Source organism: Mustela erminea, chromosome 10, assembly GCF_009829155.1.
Source record: "Mustela erminea isolate mMusErm1 chromosome 10, mMusErm1.Pri, whole genome shotgun sequence".
NCBI classification, from domain to species: Eukaryota; Metazoa; Chordata; class Mammalia; order Carnivora; family Mustelidae; genus Mustela; species Mustela erminea.
The window spans coordinates 98,704,941-98,724,543 of NC_045623.1; the positions used below are offsets into that span (position 1 = coordinate 98,704,941).

The 19,603-nt window shown below is 59.0% G+C and overlaps 3 protein-coding genes and 1 long non-coding RNA gene across 5 annotated transcripts in view; 1 reads left to right on the forward strand and 3 right to left on the reverse strand.

Annotated features, from left to right (window-relative positions):
• The window catches only part of FBLIM1 (filamin binding LIM protein 1), a 23,113-nt gene extending 22,057 nt beyond the window's left edge, over window positions 1–1,056 (reverse strand). Inside the window, exon 1 of the mRNA XM_032360642.1 lies at window positions 965–1,056. The gene's annotated coding sequence lies outside the window, so the exon portion shown is untranslated. The remainder of the gene's footprint in view (window positions 1–964) is intronic.
• LOC116600573 overlaps window positions 1–5,853 on the forward strand; it is an 8,076-nt gene extending 2,223 nt beyond the window's left edge. The window contains exons 2-3 of the long non-coding RNA XR_004289712.1: window positions 2,692–2,777; window positions 5,057–5,853. This is a non-coding gene — a long non-coding RNA (uncharacterized LOC116600573). The remainder of the gene's footprint in view (window positions 1–2,691; window positions 2,778–5,056) is intronic.
• On the reverse strand, window positions 2,324–13,768 carry TMEM82 (transmembrane protein 82). 2 transcript variants are annotated; one of them, XM_032360645.1, is made up of 6 exons: window positions 13,599–13,768; window positions 13,395–13,467; window positions 13,027–13,201; window positions 11,918–12,332; window positions 10,539–10,720; window positions 2,324–2,741 (listed from the first exon to the last, which is right to left on the reverse strand). In XM_032360645.1, the coding sequence occupies exons 1-6, from the start codon at window positions 13,684–13,686 to the stop codon at window positions 2,589–2,591; spliced, it is 1,086 nt and encodes a 361-aa protein (XP_032216536.1). In that variant the 5' UTR covers window positions 13,687–13,768; the 3' UTR covers window positions 2,324–2,588. The 2 variants fall into 2 exon arrangements, with proteins under 2 accessions (XP_032216536.1, XP_032216537.1); XM_032360646.1 differs by lacking the exon at window positions 2,324–2,741 and adding an exon at window positions 9,767–10,252.
• Window positions 13,769–14,529: 761 nt separating this feature from the next.
• SLC25A34 (solute carrier family 25 member 34) lies at window positions 14,530–19,170 on the reverse strand. Its single transcript, XM_032360647.1, has 5 exons — window positions 17,986–19,170; window positions 17,332–17,397; window positions 17,096–17,248; window positions 16,581–16,715; window positions 14,530–15,984 (listed from the first exon to the last, which is right to left on the reverse strand). The coding sequence occupies exons 1-5, from the start codon at window positions 18,361–18,363 to the stop codon at window positions 15,802–15,804; spliced, it is 915 nt and encodes a 304-aa protein (XP_032216538.1). The 5' UTR covers window positions 18,364–19,170; the 3' UTR covers window positions 14,530–15,801.
• Between the last annotated feature and the right edge of the window lie 433 nt (window positions 19,171–19,603).

Below are 19,603 nucleotides of genomic sequence, written 5' to 3' on the forward strand. Positions count from 1 at the left end.
AGATTGTTCTTTTGATTAAAGCCTCTGCTGAGGCCAGAGGAGTGTGGGACCCAGCGCCATCTGGGGGCAGGCCAGGCAGGGTCGAGCTCTCCCCTGGGGCCAAAGCTGCAGTCACCATGGCTCTGGGGCTGCTGCTCATGGAGGTCGTGAGGCGGGCACCTGGGTACCTCATCTCCTTCCCTCACCCCTCCTCCTCCTCCTCATCCCAGCATTTCTCAATCCCTTGCCCACTTTCGAGCCTTTCGGGACTCCATAAGAACAACAACAGTAGCCCCAGGTAGAGGCTTCCCAGGTGGCAGGTGCCTGACCTATAGATCTCTCCATGGAATCTCCGGGACAGCCCTGTGTGACAGGAATGGTCATTTCTGCTTCTCAGTTGAGGAAACTGAGGCCCAGAGAGGCACAAGGCCATACCTGAGGGCCAAGCCAGCCAATGTCAGAGGAACCCTCCACCTACCCCCTCCCCCCCAATGTGGAAGCTGTAGAGCCCTGTGGGGCCCAGGAGACTCAGACCCCAGGCTGCCGGAGCCTTGATCAGGCTCCCTCCCCAGCCTGCACCACTGCTTGGAGCACACTGCCCCAGGACTTCCCCAGGAAGAAGGAGGGGGCTGCTGACTGCCAGGGATGGGGAGGACCTTAAGGAAGAAGGTGCGATCCAGGGGTTTGCAAATACTCTAAGCTCTAGAACCCCCTTTTCAAGTGCTTCGTGACCCAGAAGCTTATTTAAAACAGATCAAAATGGGGCTGTCCTCCCTCATCGTCGACATGATATCCTCACTGAGCCACTCACCTCACTGCCCTGTAGATGGAACAGTGAGGCACCAAAAGTTGATCTGAGGCCTCATCTAAAGTCACATTGACTCCCTCTAGGGCCCAGGCCTCCAGGCATCTGCTGGAAGCTAAGACTGGCTGGGAAGGGGGAAGATGGAAGGGCTCTGTGGGGGGTCCAGCTGTCACCACTCACCTGCTGTCCAGCACCCCTGGCTGCCTGTTCCACCTCTGTCGCTGAGCCTGGGTGGAGAGCAGCGCTCTGGCGAAGGCAGTCCCACACCCCACACCCACCCAGAGGGCGGAGGGGTGTCCGTGTCACCTTGGCAGGTGCCAAGCTTCCTGTAAGGGAAACCCAGGAAGTGTGCTGGATGGGAACACATGCCCTTTGTCTGCGGGCTCAGAGAGCCCCTGCTCCCTCCTCCTGTCCTGCCAGCCTTGGACCAGCTCTCTTCCAAGCAGCTGAGCAAAGCAGCTCATTCTTTTATTAGGGCTGTGGCTGCTGAGATCCGGGGTGGCAGGGAAGGGGTGGGGGGAGAGGTTCGGGGGACAGAACCAGGGTAGTGTGGATGTTTGCTGCTGCCCAGTCTGAGGGGAACATGCCCCTGCTGCCCACAGAAGGCTTAGATCCAGCAAACTTTGGTTGAGCACCTCTGTGCTAAAACAAGTCAGGGAGCTCAAGGGAATCAGGTCAGACACAGTCCATCCTCGTCCCCACGGAACTTACGGAAAGGTGGGGGACATCAACGTTAACACAAACTAATATAATAATGACCACGATATCACCGTGACCATAATATAATGGTGATGTGTGCTATGAACGAATGAATCAGGGGCCGACACAGAATAAGAGGTTTGGGGACAGTAGGACCAGGCCTCTCCGTGGGGCGGAAAGCAGAGGAGCAGGGGAGGACATTCCAGGGCCAGGGACCCACTACATAGGCTTTAAGGTCAGATTTCAGGTTAACTCCCAGCATTCTGGTGCTGGCTCTGACCTTGAACAAGCTCTTTCCCTCTCTGAGGCTCTGTTTTCTCACCTATAACATAAGGGAGGGGCACCTGGCTGGCTCAGTGCGGGGGGCATGCAGCTCTTGGTCTTGGGGTCATGGGTTCGAGTCCCACATTGGGTGCAGAGATTACTTAAGAGTAAATTCTTTCAAAAAACAAAAACAAGAACAGGGGGGTTGGATTAGATACCCTCCCCTGGAGACATGAATGCTTCCTTTTGCCAAATTGTTAGGGATGGAGGGGCTGAAAGGACCCCCAGGGCCTGACGCCTGGTCCTTGCCCACTAATGGTACTGCCTGCTGTTTTCGCGTCCCCCTCGCCTCTGTTCACACGGTCCATACGCTTTGCAACTAGAGCCAGGAACAGGGACAAGTTTCCCAGAGCCACACAGCCCCCGCTGGCCCCGAGACCTTGAGGAAGGGAAGCATCTGTCTGCTCAGTGGCCCGTCCCCTTGACCCCAGATCGGAGCCCCAGCCTTTGGTGGGGGTGGGGCCCAGATATACAGCCGCAAGAAGTTGTACGTCCGGGGTGGGGCTGCACGTCCACTTCTTAGCAAACAGCCTCAGAAGCTTCCCTGGGCCTCGCCGTCCTGCCTCTGTCCCTGCTCCTTCCTCCATCCTCTGCTCTGCCCGCTGGGAGTCAGATCAGCTCAACCCTTATTCCCTGAGCACCTACTGTGTGTCGGGCCAGGCAGGAGGGGGAGCAGTTCTGAGAAGCAGGAGCTCCTCGATACGGCGGCGGGGCCAGTGGCCAGTCAAGCACAGGTAGGCGTCAAATCAGGATCTGTGCGTGAGTCTGGCTCTGCCACTGGTCAGTCGCTTACCTTGGGCAAATCGGTTTCCTCTTGGAGCGCCTGGGCTTCACTGTGAGGATTCGATGGACAAATGTGGCTAAATACGCCTGATGTTTGGCAGGTGTTCGAAGAGGAGTTCCTTTCCTCTCCCAGCAGGTAGAGGACAGAGGTCTGGGGAGATCCCGCGAGATGAACAAAGGGCAGAAGGTAAGGCAGAGACTTGGTTCCACTGGAGAATCCCAGGGGCGTCATGGCTTCTGTCAGCCAGCATCACTTCCCTGGATTCTGGTCACAGTATCTAATTTCTGTTTGAGCAACCCCGCCCCCACTCTTTGTGCCTGGCTGGAACTATTTAAAAGAGGCAGCATCTTTCCAGGCTGCCAGAATACAAGCTTGGCACCATTTTTTTATCAGCACTCAGACCAACATGGAGGGCAGGGGATAGCGGATCTCATCACTTAGGCTGCTGGATTCAGCCATGCCTGAAGTCTTCCCTCTGGACCTCTGGAGCCCATGAGTTCTCTTTTTTCTTGCCTTGTCTTCGACAGGTTAAAACTGTGTTTCTGTTGCTTAAAGCAAAGTCATGGTGAAGACTGGTGAGGCCCCATGGGGCTGGATCATCTCCACCTCCTCCTCCTGGCAAACTGCGTCCCTGTCACCACTTTGGAGGAGCCTGTCCTGATTCCTCCAGACAGGCTTAGGAGCCATGTCCATCCCCTAGATGTAGCCCAAGACTGCTGGGATGCACCACTATGCTTTCCCCCATGACACTAGGAGCAGGGCTGTGTCTCATTGCTTTCTGGGTCTCCAGCACCCAGCATGATGCTTGGCGCATAGTAGGGACCTAGTAATTCCTATGAAACATACGAGTTGGAATTGGAGGTCTTAAGTAGCTTCATAGGCAAATCACATAGAAATAGTGATGGGTGGTGAGCTGTCAAGGGCTTGGGCTTTGGAATCAGACCTCCTTGAATTTGGATCTTGGCTCTCCCACTTATTAGCTCTGTGACCTTGAGCAAGTCATGTAATCTCTCTGTACCTGGGGTTTTCTCCTGAGGAGACAGAGAAAAGTCAACTCCTCCCAGGTTGCTCTGAAGGCTGGAGGCAGGTAACGCATGAAAAAATCCATAGCACAGGGTTGTCATTCCTCCGTAGAGAAGAGTTGACATATTCACAGCTCCTTGCAAGTGAAATGCAAATGTGCTCCTCTAGTGGACAGGATGGGGGGGTTCATCACACCCTTCCTCCCCTGAGATGGGTTCCTGCTTCGGCTGCCTGAATCAGCACTTCCTTCCCCACCACCTGACTCAGGGGCCGGGCTGGGACTGAGTTATCATTCCTTGGTGGGCCGGCAGGAGGGGAATGGAGCCCACAGTCAGCCTCCGGGCTACGTGCCCGACCTTTACGATCTGCTCAGGGCACTCAACAAATGAGGAAACTGAGCACAGATGATAACTTGCTCAACGTCACAAGGTTAGTAAATGAACTTCATTCCAAGTGTGTAGGGAAATGTTTAAAAACCAAGGGGGAGGGGCGCCTGGGTGGCTCAGTGGGTTAAGCCTCCATCTTGGGCTCAGGTCATGATCTCAGGGTCCTGGGATGGAGCCCTGCACGGGGCTCTCTGCTCAGCGGGGAGCCTGCTTCCCCTCTTTCTCTGCCTGCCTCTCTGCCTACCTGTGATCTCTGTCAAATAAATAAATAAAATCTTAAAAAACAAAAACAAAAGCAACAAAGGGGGAGCAGACTGGGCCACATTATAGCCGCATAAATTCCCTCCTCTCAGGCCCTAAGCCTGCATGCACGTGGGCCACACAGCCTCCCAGACCTGGTTGTGACAACATTGTCTGGGTCTTAATCCCTTCCTGGTCCGGGGGCGAGCTGACCCTGTCTGGGCTGGTGTGTTCCCACGGTTTGCCATCGCTTAGCAAATCAGCATCGGCTCCAGAGCGAGGGCTGGGTCATGGAGGGCTCCCAGCCTTAAAGGTCAGAGCTCCTTCTCAGACAGAGAGGGGGAAATCCTGGTGTCAGTCAGGTCCCTGAGGTCCCTGGGACTGCCCCAAGCCCTCGGCCTCTTGCCAAGGCTGAGCGCCTGGCCAAACACCTCACCGACCCCGTCCCCCTGCTTGAGCCCCCATCCCCACTGGGAGCACCCATCCTTGGCTTCGTCTGTCTCAGCACCGCAGTCCCTGGGACCCCTCTTTACCCCCAGCTGGCCTCCCTACTTCTCTCTTAGCCAAGGTGGGTTTACGGTGACTGCGTGGCCTCCTCCTTGTAGGGCCCCTCTGAGGGTTGCTGGGAGTTCCAGAGTGTTCTGGGAGGGGAGGCGGCCAGATCACACTCAGGAAGCATTTTCCATTAAATGCTCCTGGCACACTGCCCAGGGAGATGTCAGAAGAAGGAACCCAGTCCGCAGGCCTCCAGCAATCTCTTACGTCTTCCTTTATCGTTCTATCACTAATACCGTTTTTTTATTCTTTTTCCTAAAGGGGAACCTTTAAAGTTGGACTGGCCCTGCTCTCATTCCTTCACAACACATCTCCACTCTGATGGCCAGACCATCTCGCTAGTGAAAGCATGTGATCTTCCCGGGACCCCCACACAGCCTCTCTGGGGCACCTGCTGCTTTTGGGGAGAACGCGCCAAGCCCTCCTGTGACCTTGGGTGATCCGGCCATGGCCAGCCTCCGTGACAGCATCTCCCACTGCTGCGACCCTTGCCCCTCTGCTCAGCCACACGGACCTTTCTGGAGCCCCTCAGACGCCTCAGCGCCCGGGCTTCCCTACCACTCCCTTGGTCTGGGAACTCCCCCGGAAAGCTGAGGATTCAGGGTCAACAGCTCCTTGTCAGTGAGGCCCCTGGAGACCCAGACCTCATCACACACCATGACGCCGACGGTGCCTGCGTGAGAGGGTCCGGTTCTGTCCCCGATGCCTCCTACCTCATTCACCGGGTTCTTCAGGCCGAAAAGCTAAGAGCCCTGGATTCATGTCATTCTCTCAAAGTCACATCTAATTGATCAGGAAGTCCTACGAGCTCTTCACCGTACATCCATGTCCATGCATCCGATCCCCTCCAGCCACTTCCGGCTGCCTCCATGGCTACCATCTTGGTCCAAGCCCTGGGTTATTCCCAGGGTTATTATCGTCTCACGTGGGTAATTCTAAATGCTCCTCAACTGGTTTTCTGTTCCTGCACTATTCTACAAACAGCTAGGAGAGGACTCCTTTAAAAATGTAAGTCACAGGGCGCCTGGGTGGCTCAGTGGGTTAAGCTGCTGCCTTTGGCTCAGGTCATGATCTCAGGGTCCTGGGATCGAGTCCCGCATCGGGCGCTCTGCTCAGCAGGGAGCCTGCTTCCATCTCTCTCTCTCTCTCTCTCTCTCTCTCTCTCTGCCTGCCTCTCCATCTACTTGTGATCTCTCTCTATCAAATAAATAAATAAAATCTTTAAAAAAAAATGTAAGTCACATTACATCACTCTCTTGTGCAAACTTTCTGCTGGTTAACCGTCACCACCCCCACCTTGGAGTGACATGGTCCCTGCCCACCTCCACGACCTCATTCCTGACACTCCATCCTCTCTGATGCTCCAGCCACACTAAATTTCCTGGATACTCTCAGCTTGTTGCCACCTCAGGGACTTTGCTCATGCTGTTCTCTCAGCCAGGCACGCTTTTCCCTCAGCATCTTGCTTAGCTTACTCCCTCTGTCCGTTCAGAGAAGCCCTCTGTGGAAGGCAGCTTTAACGATGGCCCTCAAGGTTCCACACCTTCTGCCCTTCCTGTGTGTAATCCCCTCCTCTCAAGGGTGGGCGAGACTCAGATACTTGCTTCTAATCCATAGAATACAACAAAAACAGGGACGCCTGGGTGGCTCAGTTGGTTGGACGACTGCCTTCGGCTCAGGTCATGATCCCGGAGTCCCGGGATCGAGTCCCGCATCAGGCTCCCAGCTCTATGGGGAGTCTGCTTCTCCCTCTGACCTTCTCCTCGCTCATGCTCTCTCTCACTGTTTCTCTCTCAAATGAATAAATGAAATCTTTAAAAAAAAAAAAAAAAAAGAATACAACAAAAACAATGGGTGTTGCCTTTAACATTGGGCTACAAAAGGACTGTCACCTCTGTCCTGCTGTCTTCTCTCTTTCTGTCTCCCTCCATGGCTTGCTCTGAGGGAAGCCAGCTTCCATATTGTGAGCTGTCTGTGGGGAGGCCTTTGTGGCAAGGAACAAAGGACAGACACCTCCACCAACAGCCAGAGAGGAACAGAGACTTTCGCTCCAGTAGCCCACAAGAAACTGAACCCTGCCAACAACCATGTGAGTGAGCTTGGAATTAGATCCTACCTGGGTCAAACCTTAAGATGACACCAGAGCCTTGGACAACATCCTGACTTGGTCTGTGAGGAGAACCTGAGCCAGAGGACCCTTCCAGGTTGTGGGACCCAACCCACAGAAAAAGATGGTAAGGGCACCTGGGTAGCTCAGATGGTTAAACATCTGACTCTTTTTTTTTTTTTTAAGATTTTATTTATTTGGGGCACCTGGGTGGCTCGGTGGGTTTAGCCTCTGCCTTCGGCTCAGGTCATGATCTCAGGATCCTGGGATTGAGTCCCACATTAGGCTCTCTGCTCGGCAGGGAGCCTGCTTCCTCCTCTCTCTCTCTCTCTCTCTCTCTCTGCCAACTTGTGATCTCAGTCAAATAAATAAATAAAATCTTTTTTTTAAAAAAAAGATTAAAAAAAAGATTTTATTTATTTATTTGACACAGAAAGACACAGTGAGAGAGGGAACACAAGCAGAGAGAGCAGGAGAGGGAGAGGAGAAGCTCCCTGCTCACCTGCGGCTCCATCCCAGGACCCATGACTTGAGCTGAAGGCAGCTGCTTAACAACTGAGCCTGACTCTTGATTTCGGCTCAGGTCATGATCTCAGGGTTGTGAGATAGAGCACCGTGTTGGACTGGGTATGGAGCCTGCTTGAGATTCTCTCTCTCCCTCTCCACACTCCTCTTGCCCCTTACCCTGTTCAAGCACACACTCTCTCTCAAAAAAAAAAAAAAAAAAAGAGGGAGACAATTAGTATCTGTTGTTTTAAGCTGCCTAATTTTGGGACTGCTTGTTATGCAGCTGTGGCTAACACACACACTCTCCTTAGCCCGCTCGCCCCAAGCTCCTGCCACTCTATCGCCTTACCCAGCTTTGTTTCTTGGTAGCATGGCTGTTACTTCTGCATCTTTTCTAGCCCAGAGCCTGGCCCCATGCAGATGTTCAGGAATTACTTGTGAATGAGCAAATACGGGAAGGCACACAGGAGGCCCAAAGGGGCAATGCCATAGCTCAGAAGAGCCAGAAGTAGGGGGCTCAGGAGGGAGGAGTCTGGCTCACCCCAATCCCAGCTGGAGGTTACCATTCTCTCTTAGTAGAGACTGGGGAGCCTGGTCTCTCACCTCCTCAGAAGGCTGCTGGTCTGGGCCCAGGATTCGGGAGCTCATGGTCTCTGGAGGAGAATGAGTCCCAGCTGCACACTCCACTCCAGACCAGACCTTCTGTATTTCCTCTGCTCTCTGGACTTCAGGCCTGTTTTTCTTTGTTTGGTATGGAGATTTCCTAAATGCCTCACTTAGAGTGATCTAATTTTTATACCCTTGTCAGACTTTTCACAAAAATAATTTAATAGATAAGAAAAGAATCCTATTCCAACCCACGTGGCTCAGTTTTTGTTTGGAAATGGTCCCCGTGTCCATAAAAAGGAAAGGACCGCCAAATCTAATCTCCTCCCAGCACTGTCCCCACAGGGTCTCTGGCTGCATTGGGGGCCAGGAGGCCAGGGAACCTTCCAGCAAAAACACTGGGCCTGAGTCGGAACCCAGTGCCCAGTCTGGGTCTGGCAAGGGCTGGCCGTGTGCCCAGCTAACTGAGCCATTTCCTCCCAGACTGGGACAAGTTTCCTGCCCAGAGGGAACTGAACACGCTCCCAGGCAGAGGGGGGCTCCCCTGGATTGGGGGAGGGGGCAACCACAGGCATTTCCCCCCACCTCAGCTACTTTGCAGCTGAGAGGCCTTCCTGGGGGTAGAGCAAGGGGAGTAAGGGATCAGAGATTGGGTTTGAGGTGGCCATTTCTGGAGGAAGGAGCTGAAGCCACCTTGTCCAACTTTGGGGCCAGCCTGCCTCTGTGTCCCAGGTGTGCCCCGGGGGTGGGGAGCAGAGAATCCTATACCAGATGCTGTCTGTCTGGAAGCAGTAACCTTTGGGTGACCGTGGTGGCCTTTGCTGAGAAGCGAGGCTCGCCAGAACCTGGAATCCTCCAAGAACCTTCTCGCCTCACCTCCTCCCTGGTGTGTCCTCTGTCACTTCCGGACAACCTGACCACCGTAGTCCCCTGGACACCCCCTAGCTAGGAGTCTTCTTTGCCCTGTGGGGCCCCTCCTCGGAAAGGACCCTCAATCCCTGTAGCCTCAGGCTACTCTGCTCACAAGGTGACTGGAACCACATTCCAGAACCTTCCAGGAATGGATCGGCCATATTTTTTATGTGCACCTCTGTTGGTTTTCCCTGGCCCCAGTTCTTCAATGAGAAGAGGGTAGCAGGAAGCATGCAAAGCGCTTGCACTTTGCGGGGCAGGCCACCTGGGCTCCAATCCTGGCTTCACCACTAACTAGCTCTGTGACCTTGAGGAAGTTATATAACCTCTCTGGGCTTGTTTTTGAATCTGTTAAAAAGGGATAACAGTAATTGTCTCTTGGGGCTGATGTCAGAACGAAATGAGATTGTAAAAGTGCTTGGCACGTGGTAAGCACCCTACACGTGGCCATTTTTCTTCTGATTGGCTCAGAGAATGGCAGCGACCCACCCAAGGGCACACAGCAAGTAAGCAGAGGAGCTGGTACCCAACCTTTTCCCAGTTACTCTGTGGTCTCCTGGGCTGGGCCCTGCAGGAGAGACAGGGCTGAACGAGGCTGAGATGGCAAGGACCCTCGTGGTCTTGGACAGCCTAGGGTGAGACGGGACAGGGACACTGTCCATCACGACTGCAGGTGGGTGCTGGACCATGGGTCCTTGCCACTGGGTCCCCGTTGCTTCCTCAGACACATCAATATGGAACTCCTGAACCCCAGGGAACCCAGCCCGCATGTATCCCCGGAACCTGCCCCAGACAGAAGGGCTGTGTGGCCTCAGAAAAGCCTCTTTCCCTCTCTGTATGTTCATGATTCTAAGCACAGGTTGAGAAAAATCATCTTTATTATTGTTCACGGAGGAGACGAGGGAGGCCAGTAAAGGGGTCATTCTGAGGACGCTTCTCCCTCATTCCCCAAACCCCTGGGGAAGGAGGGTCTCAGGGGGTTGTACCCATTGTCCATCCTGAGAAAAACGGGGCTTTACCCACTGGCCTCTGGTGCCCCCCTTCGGAGGCTGCTAGCCCCACCCCTCCCTGCCAGGAGCCCCCAGCGCCCAACTCCAGCTCCAGGTGGGGGCCAGCCTTGTCCCTCTGCCTCGGGGCAGTGCCCTGGGGTCAAGGCCTCCAGAAGCGCCCGGGGGGGCCTAAGACAGACTCTGAGTCCTGGCTAAGGCAGGTCAGGAGGGGGCTGGGCCCCCGGGCTGGGCGGCTGCTGAGGGCTGGGCAGCTGCTGAGGGCTGGGGCTGGGACTCCCTTGCAGCAGACACTGTCGGCCTCTGGGATGGAAAATCCTGAGGGAAGGTGTGGAGGGAAAGATGGAGGACACCACTCAGTTCCCCCATCCTCCGGTGGGAGACTTCAGGCCTCCCATTACCCAGGCCCTTCCTCCAACCCGGGACCTCTGAGCGGTCAAAGGTTAACACCAGGAGAAAGAGGGGATTTCAGCTCCTTCTGCCCCACCCCAAGAAAGGTCATCCCAGGTCTTCTTAAACTTGGGGCGTGTTGAGGCTCCTTAAGCTGTCTGGGGCAGGGCTCAGGGTCTGGGGGGGGCGCTCGGGGAGGAGGACCCATCTGTACCTGGCAAAGGTCCAGCAGAGTGCGGCTGCCCGCCAGGCACCAGAGCTCGCCCAGCAGGGACAGGACGACTCCCAGGAGGTCCAGCCAGCTGCCCACGGTCAGCAGCAGCACGAAGAGGCCGCCCATGCGCACCAGCAAGGTCTGGGCGTGACTCTGCAGGCCGGGGTGCTGCCGCTGCTCCTCTATGGGGGTGGGGGGAAGGGGGTGCTTGTCCCTGCCTGCCACCATACCTGGAGCCCCAACCTCAGGTCCAGCTGGAGCGGAGCCTGGACCTCCCAGCTCCCCACCCCACCCCTGCACCCCCACTCTCTGAGCACCCACCTCCTAGGCTCATTGCTCACCCCCAAGCCTCCTGCTGTTTTGTGCTCTGCTTGCACTGGGGGTGGGGGAGCACTCCAGCTCCAAGCGGAGGAGTCCCCCCCACCACCACTGCACTCCCACATCTGATGCCTCAGTAAACCCTGGGGACACTTTCTGCTTAGTAGATCCCCACCTGAGCCCACCTCCACACTCCTGCTGCCCTGGCTAGTCCCAGCTCCTGGCTTCTGTTCTTGACTTTGTAGGTCAGGTGTCTACTCCATGTCTGTTCAGCAGCTAGTGACCTTCTAAACGGATCAACAAGATGAAATCTCTCCTTTGCTTACATTCTTCCCAGGACTTTCCACTGCATTTGGGGTAAGCTCCAAACTCCTTACCTTGCCGGTGAGGTCCTGCCTGATAGGATGCCGGCTCTCCAACCCCACCTCACCTTGCCTCTGACCTGCTCCTGTTCCTATCCCAGAGCCTTCCAGGTCTTCTTTTTGTTCAGCAAGCACACCAAGCTCACTCCCACCTCAGGGCCTTTGCACCTGCTGCTCTCTGCCTGACTGCACTTCCCTGTCCTGCCCCATCTCTCCCCTGCAGCCAATGGCGTTTCCTACAGCCCCCATCTGACCAGGTTGCTCTCCCCTACTGAAAACCTGTAGTGGTTTTTCAGCAGATGGCCAGCCGGGCTGATGAGGGCTCCCCATCAGGCCCCCATGCAGCTGGCCAGCCTCATCCTCTCCCCATTCCCTTGGGGTGACAGCCACACTCCATTTTTTTAAATTGTTTGACAGTGCCACGCCCTCTGTCACCTCTGGGGTTTGGCATGTCTGGTTCCCCCTGCTAGGACCTATACAAGCTCCATCTCCTCAGAGCTCCCACAGCACAACACACCCTTCCCCGAGTTGTTCCCTGTGGCTTCTGTTGCTAGACAGGCGCGCTGGGATGGCAGGGGTGGGGTCTAACCGTGGGTGGCCTCCCCGGGTCCCAGCATGGTGCTGCACCCAGGTCAGACCCCGGGATGTGAGTGCTGAGTGGCCCAGCTGCTCCCCCAGGACCCCAGTGGCGGCCCCTACCCTGCATGTAGATGACCAGCAGGGCGTAGCAGATGACGAGCGGCGTCCAGAAGCGCACGGCATCCGAGGTGGTCGGGAAGTCCCGGTTGATGAGGGCCACAGCTGCCAGGTCACCCACAGCAAAGGCCACAGCCAGGGCGCGGGCCAGCAGCCTGGGGAGGCCATGAGCACCGGCCAGCAGGCCCAGGCAGACCCCGCAGTAGTGCTGGCTGCTGTGTAGCTCATACAACTGGCAGACGTGGCGGCAGAGGCGCCTGGCACCGGTGCCCAGCAGGGTGGCCAGCCAGAGGCCCAGCAGTAAGTTCAAGGTGCGGTGAGGGGCACCCTCCTGCAGGAAGCTCAGGCCGCAGGTCAGCCCACAGCCCAGGGAGTACTGGCTTACGAGGTACAGCTGCAGCCTCTCCCTCTCGGAGCCCTGCGCGGGGCGGGAGCAGAGAGGGGCACAGTGGGGAGGGCTGGGGGTGCTCAGGCCTCCGGCTGCTTCTCACCAGGCACACAGACCACTCTGTGGGAGGCTAGAGCCAGAAGGAACCTTGGGAATCGTTCCCCAAGAAGGAATATTGCCTTCAAGTCAAGCCCTCCTGGGACCATTTCTTTCTGCTTGATTTCCCTCACGAATGTTACTTGGGACCCACGTGCTTACTGAAGGTTGGTGGCTCGGAGCCTTGAAGACCTGGGTTCAAAGCCTGACTCTACCTCTTGCTGGCTGACCTGGGACAAGTCGCTCACCCTCTCTGAGCCTTAGTCTCCCTACCTGTGAGATACAGGTCACAGCAGAGCTTTACCCCCTAGGACTGTGAGGACACGCGAGATGACGCACCCAAAGACGCTGGTGGGCACCTGCTTGGCACATGGGGGGGTGCCACAGCCAGGAGCTGCCACCGTTCTCTTCTTGGACTGGGGCTGCGGCCACTGTGGGCCACTGCGAGAGCGGGTGAGCAGGGGTCTGTGCTCCCAGTCCCAGGAGGCAATCTGTACTCTCCAGTCTCAGTCTTACAGAAAGGGGGTGGTGAGGAGACAGGGTGCTCCCGCTGGGCGCCCACCCCCCGCTTCCGGTGAAAACTAGGGCCCAGGGCCGGGGAGTGACTCACCACCTCTGGAAGTCTTACCTGGCCCAGGGAGAGCAGTGTGGACAGAGCTCGGAGGGAGAACTCAAGCACCACCAGGGCAGCCACCCGGGCCCCCAGGACGGTCAGGATCAAGGCCAGCCCGGCCAGGTGCACGGTCTCCAGGGAGGCCCACTGGGCCTGCAGCCGCTGCTTCTCCAGCTGCCGCTCGGGCTTGCTGTGGGGCAGAGCGGGCGTGGGCAGGGTCAGAACCATCAGCCTCGGCCCAGGCAGTGGCCCTGGGCCCCCAGAAACACTTTCTGGGGACGGAGTTCTCACCCCTCCAGTCCTCCCCACTGGAGGCCGGATTCGGCTGGGGGGTGGGCGCTCAGGGGAGGGGCCAGGAGTGGGCCGGATTGGCAGACACTCACTTGGCACAGTTCACAAAGAAGTAGACCTTCAGGAGGCTGTTCAGGACCGAGACTCCACTGGCCCCGATGAGGCCTGAGGGCAGGAGGGAGGGAGTTTGGCGGGGTGAGAGGCGGTGGGAGACCCACGTGGGGGGTCCACCCTGTGCTGCCCAAAGCGGGGGGTGGGGCGGGGGGGGCTGCGTGGGAGGAGGAGGCGGCGCTCACCTTGAAGGACAGAGTCGAGGAGGCCGGAGCCCCACTGGAGGGAGGGGAGGCTGGGGAGCCAGGAGGGGAGGGGTGGCAGGGAGAACATGGCCGCTGGGATCAGCCCCAGCCCCAGCCTCCGGCCAGATCTGCACCGGAGAGATCGACGTCATGGGGCAAAGGTGTCCATGGAGGGAGGGGTGGGGCGGGGAGGGGTCAGAACACGGGGGGGGGGGGGGGAGGGGGAGGGTGGAGATGGGGGAGGGGAGCGGCCAGAAGTGGGGGGTCAGAAGTCCGGGAAGAGTGGGGTCAGAAGTGGGAGGGGGGAAGAGGGGAGGAGAGGGGAAGGGAGGGGCGGGGAGGGGGGGCAGGGACCTCAGCCTTCAGGGCCGCAGGGTTGTGGGGCCTTGAGAGCCAACCGCTGCTCAGGGGCTCCACATCTGGGCAGCACGACGTGGGGACCGTCTCCAGCACTGGTCCTGGCCTCTGTCCCCACTCAAGTTGGATGCCCACTGTTTCGCCTTCCTGAAGCCCCAGGCGTCATTGTTGCCCTCACCCCCAGCCTTGCTTCTGGGCTCTGCCCCTCAGCCCCAGTTCTGGAAGGGGCCGTCGATGTCCCCACAGCCCGAGGCTCGGCGCCCCTCCGCCTGTGGTCTGGAAGGTGGTCTGTCCCCCCCACAGCCTGAGGTCTGGAGGCAGGGCCCCTCCCCCAGCCGGAGGCTGAGATCCCGGTGGGGGGCCCTCCTCTCCCTCAGCCACTGCGCGTCCTTCCCCGACGGTCCTCTCCCTGGCCGCTAGGTGGCAGGCCTCCATCGGTTGGACGCGGTGGGGTGCGGCTGGCCTGCCCCAGGACTTTTGGATCCTCCTTCCCCAGATCCGAGGAGAGAGAGCCAAGCGTGGGGGTTCAGGGGTGGGGGAGCCGGAGGCTGCCAGCAGAAGGGAGTCGTTGAAGTAAACAAAGTAGAAAACTTTATTGGTTTGGAGTGTGCGCTAGGGGTACCCCTGGGAAGAGCAGACGTGGGGTGTGGCGGGGTAGGCGGTTCAGGCTGCTTGACCTGGGCCAGTCCTGTCCCTTCCAGGGACTCGGTGTCCATCTCTGAAGCACAAAGGTCAGCGGGGGCCTGAGGAACACGCTCAGCGGCGGGAGTGTGGCTTCAGCTCAGGGAGAGGGCCCCAGATGAGGACACCTGGCTCTGCGACTCCCCTAAGCAAGTCACTTCCTTGCCCCGGGCCTCAGTCTCCTCACCTGAAGAATGGGCATCGCGAGAGCTCCCTTTCAGAACGGTCATGAGGATTTGTGCAAACGCCCACAGTGCTGGGCATCTAGGAGGCCCTCGTAAAAGCTCTCTGTGGATGTCACAGGCTGAATTATGTCTTCCCCTCCCCCACATTTGTACACTGAAGTTCTAACCCCCAGTCTGTGACTGTACTTGGAGATGAGGTCTCTGAAGAGGGAATTATGTTAAAAGGAATACATTAGGGCAGGAGCTAGTCCAGCACGACCAGTGTCCCTAGAAGAAGGGATTCAAACACAGACACAGAAGGTAGACCGTGTGAGGACCCTGGGCCGCCAGGGAGAGAGGCCTCAGAGACACCAACCCTGCTGACACCTTGACCTTGGACTTCCAGCCCCCAGAGCGTGGACAGCATCTGTTGTTTGAACCCCGGCTTGAGGGGCTTTTTGATGGAAGCCTGAGGCCTCCCCATGTGCACAGTGACACGCAGGCTCTCCAGCCGCCGTGGTCCTGGCTCTTGCCAGAGGCACCAGTCTGGGCTGGGCAGAGCTAAGTTCCAGTCCTGGTTCTGTCCCTTCAAAGCTGTGTGGCTTCCTACCTGGTGAGCCTCAGTGTCCCCTGCTAAGAGAGGATTTCACCATCTCGCACTGTTTGAGGACCAAGCAAGCCGATGCGTGCGAGTGACCCCACTCGGGGTAACGGTCACGACCCGGAGCGGTTATTATAGTCACGGGTAAGGCTACGGGATGAGGTAACCCAGGCAGAGGGAAGAGAACTTGCCAGAAAACCGAGCAGCTGGTGATCCAGAACAAGCAGCTCCAGCCCCGAGTGGGCCGTGGGTCTGGGTTGACCAGAGCTGCCCACACTCTCCTTGGTCGTGTGGCCGGGGCTGGGCCTGTGGCCTGCTCTGAGACGGCCATTCCCAGCCGGAGTGGGCCGTCGCTCCCGGGTCCCGGGCTGTGTTAGGAGATGGGGACAAGGGATGCCGCCTAGGTGCCCTGGTGCTGGCTCCGCGCGGCCAGTTTCCGGAGCTCATCCCAGAAGAGCATGCTGAGGATGGTGTGGGGGCCCAGGCGCAGGTAGGCTGGGCCCAGACCCTTGTAGAGGGCCAGGGGGCCCTCCTGCCTCCAGATCTTCACCAGGCAGTCGGCGAGGCCACCGTACAGCTGGCCCTGGGGACAGAGGCAGGGTGGGGGTCACTGCAGGGGTCATGGGGTTTTGGCTGGTACAAGTGGGCGTGTGTCTGTGTGGAGGGGCCCCTGCCGTACATCAGCAGAGAGACTGTCCCCAAGCTGGCAACGTACATAAAGGTGACCCCTTAGGCTGGGACATTTAAGGTGAGACCTCTTCCTCAGGTAGCCACAGCCCATGCCCGGGGCCCAAGATTTGGCTAGTGGCATGCGAGTGGAATTCGTCCCCTTCTCAGCCTTTGGAGGGCACCTTTGTGTTGAACACAACCTGCGCGACGGTACGTGGCGGGCCGTGGGGTCAGGCCTAGTTGGGTGACCTCAGGCACGTCACTAGATGGCCCCGATCTTCCGTTTCCTCAGCAGGAAAATGAAGGTGGTTGTGAGGGTAGAATAAAGTGCTTAGCCCGTGCCGGGGACGTGAGTGCTCAGCAAACCGGCCAAATCGATGTGTCTGCGTGTATGTCACACATCTGCGCGTCCCTGGCTGTGTGTGTGTGTGTGTGTGTGTGTGTGCGCGCGCGCACACCGGGGCATGCTCTCCAGCTCCCCGCATCCCCCCTGCACCCTCCCCTGCTCACTCGGCCAGTTCCGTCCACGGGCTGATTGTAGAGCCGCGTGCTGACCACGTCGAAGGGGGTCATCACCACGGCCACAGCGACACTGCTGATCATGCCTCCAGCCAAGGCCACCAGCCAGCTGTCTTCTGGGAGCCACTGTGGGGTTGGGACAGGCTCTGACCCCTGCAGCCGCTGCCATTCCCCCACCCCCCTGGTGCCCACCCTACCCTCCCGTACTTGCGGGCTGGAAGAGTTGCGGGAAAGGGAGCAGACCAGGCCCCTCCAGCCACTCCTCCAGCCCAGCTCCTTCACGGCGTCAGGGCTGCGGCCCCCACCCCTGCTGGGCACAAGGGCAGAGCCGGGGTCCTCAGCTCTCTTCAGGGGCCCTGTCTGCCCCCCCCCCCCACTGGCCTTGCCTAGGTGGGCGTCCAGCTGGAGATGTCGGGATGGGATGAGGGCCCACGCAGGGAGAACGGAGGCAGAGGGCCCGATTCTGTCGTGTCTGAGGGTGGGCACGGGTGTCCCTGGCTCCTCACCTGTTGCTTCTGCACCCAGGCCTTGGCAGAGGCAAAGGTGGCCAGCTGGGCGGCTGAGCCGACCATGACCCTGGGCACGGCCCCACCCACGCCCCGCCATAGCCCTGCCAGGCCCTGCTGCCGCCAGATGGTCTCCAAGGCACCCAAAACACTCTGTGGGGAGAAGGCACTGGGTCACTGGGCAGCCCCTGCCAGCCCACCCAGCCCAGGGGGCTCTGGGGAGGGACAGTCCCTACCTGGTGATGGTGTTGGTGCCCCACGGCCATCGCGGCCACCGTCTGGGCCTGCAGCTGCGTTTTGACCTGTGGGAACAGATGTGACAGAGGGACTGGACAAGCAGCAGCCCGACCTCCAGACCTCCACGAGCCCACACCCACTGTGTAGGGAGCATGGGGAACAGGGTTTGGTGGGGAGGCTCTGCAGTCGGCCTGGGTCTACATCTTGGTGTGACCTGGGGCAAGTCACTTGACCTTCTCCTAGCCTGCCCGCTCCCACTGTTCCGAGGACCAAGTGGGATGGTGACTATTCAGCCTCTGGCCTAGTCCGCGGAGGCCCTGCTTATTCTGAACTTGCTGGGCCACATAGGAAGACGGGCGTCCACACTGGGTCTGAGCCAGCACCCGCCCTGTCACCCTCTATCCCCTCCCCTGACTCAGGCCCAGTGGGGCAGGGACCCCAGGAGAAGGAGCATGGGGCAAGGCTCCGGGGCTTTGCACCCAGGGACAGATTCCAACCCCCACGCAGGGATGTTCCCGGGAACGTCCCCACCTGGCCCGCCCCACCCCGCCTGGTACCAGAGCCAGCCTGGAAGGTTCCAGAGGCGCCCACCCTCCCTTCTCCACTGGAAAGCTGGGTCATGAGGTGGTGGGGGTTGGAGACAAGGCACTTACCAAGTAAGCAGGACTCCCCACAAAGGCTCCCAGTGCCCCAGCCACCGCGCCCGCGACCACCGTGCCACCAGGCTGCTGGGTGAGGCCAGCCTGGCCCGCCAGGCTGTAGCAGTAGAAGCGGACGCCGTTCATGAGGCCCTGGTAAAGGAGGCCGGCGGCCAGCCCCTTCTGCAGGCCACACAGCCCGTCTGCACGGACCACAGCTGCTACCGAGGCCAAAAAGCCCCTGTAGGGCCGTGGGTAGGTGCCGCGGGCCTGCAGCTCCCCCTGCAGCTGCAGCCTCGTCTTCACCACCTCCAGGGGGTTGGTAAAGACGCAGGCCAGGCAACAGGCCGAGGCGCCCAGCACCAGGTCCACAGCTGGGGCAACCGTCTCCATGGCCTCTGTTTCTGAGGCTGGCTGTGCAGGTCAGGGGCCTGGGCACAGGCCCTAGGGTGGGGGCGCTTAGGCTCTCTGCACCCCTGCCCCGCCACAGGGCTGGGGATCCAGGGGGCCTGGGGCCATGTCTGGTGGGCAGAGGTCCCAGTCGAGTAAGCCGGGTGGCCCCTGGTCTATCTCGGGAGTCCACCTGCTCTGCTCAGCCACTGGGGCTGGCGGAGCCCGGGACACGCCCCTGCTGGCTCGGACCAATCCCAGCTCTCTCTGTTCTCCACACCTCCCAGCAGGGGTGTGCCTGGACCCTGGGATCTGGGGAAAAGGTCACCTGGGACAGGAGGCTGATTGGGGCGGGGGAGAGGGTGCCCGTCAGCGGGGACACCTCCTCCAGCTTTTCTTGTCCTCCTGCCCTTCCTCTGGCCCTGGGGCAAAGGGTACTTCTGGCCTAGTCCGTCCTGCTGCAGCTCAGAGCCCAGGGCACAGGGGCGACTGCCCAGGGAGGGACCCGGAGCCGCGTGCCCAGGCAATGCAGCCACTACCCTCAACCCCCCATGCACTGTCTTTGAGGCTCCCCTTCCCCAGCCTCAGTCTTCCAGCCCAGCTCCCACGGTCTCTGGTTCCACTGTCAGGGAGAGCAGCGGCGGCCAAGGGCTTCTCGAGCCCTGTGGAACTGGTTCTGAATCCCAGGCTCCGCTGTCATGTGTGACCCTGGGCAATCACTCCCCCTGCTAGCTTCAGTCTATTTGTAACTTGGGAATATTAATATCTGTCTCAGAGGTTTTTTGGAGGGCTAGAGATGTATGAACAGCACGCCTAGCACGGGGCTCTTGCCGGTAAAGGACGGCTCGCATTCCCCCCCACTCGCCCCTCTCCCAACTTCGGGCTCCTTTCTCCCATCCCAGCCTCAGACGACTCCAGGGCCGTTGAGCCGTGTGTCTCAAAGAGTGGCCCGAGGCTTTGGTCATCACCCCATGCGGACTTGCCCCCCAGTCCTGCCCCCCTTCTGGTGGGAGCCCCTTCTGGGCCGTAGGTGTCTGGAGGAGAGGCCCTGGTGTGGAAATGGCTCTGTGTCAGAAGGGACCTCACACCCCTGGGAGCCAGCACCACCCTGGTCTCTGTCCCCAGGGCATCCCTTCTGCCATGGACACCCCGCATCACCGAAGCCGCCATGCTCCACAGCCTCCATGCCCACCCTTCCCAGCACCCCCTCCTTTTGTCCCAGGTGTGAGGGCCCGGGGGGGGG

Excerpts from the sequence above, each read along its gene's own strand:
- TMEM82 (XM_032360645.1), bottom strand. The coding sequence starts at position 13,686 with ATGTTCTCCCTGCCACCCCTCCCCTCCTGGCTCCCCAGCCTCCCCTCC. Across the intron at positions 10,721-11,917 it reads GCTGGTCATCTACATGCAGG|AGGAGCAGCGGCAGCACCCC; the intron begins GTAGGGGCCGCC and ends CCACCCCCATAG. Across the intron at positions 2,742-10,538 it reads CTCTGCTGGACCTTTGCCAG|ACCTCTGTCCTCTACCTGCT; the intron begins GTACAGATGGGT and ends GGATCTCCCCAG.
- SLC25A34 (XM_032360647.1), bottom strand. The coding sequence starts at position 18,363 with ATGGAGACGGTTGCCCCAGCTGTGGACCTGGTGCTGGGCGCCTCGGCC. Across the intron at positions 17,398-17,985 it reads TGGGGAGTCCTGCTTACTTG|GTCAAAACGCAGCTGCAGGC; the intron begins GTAAGTGCCTTG and ends CTGTTCCCACAG. Across the intron at positions 17,249-17,331 it reads GGCACCAACACCATCACCAG|AGTGTTTTGGGTGCCTTGGA; the intron begins GTAGGGACTGTC and ends TTCTCCCCACAG.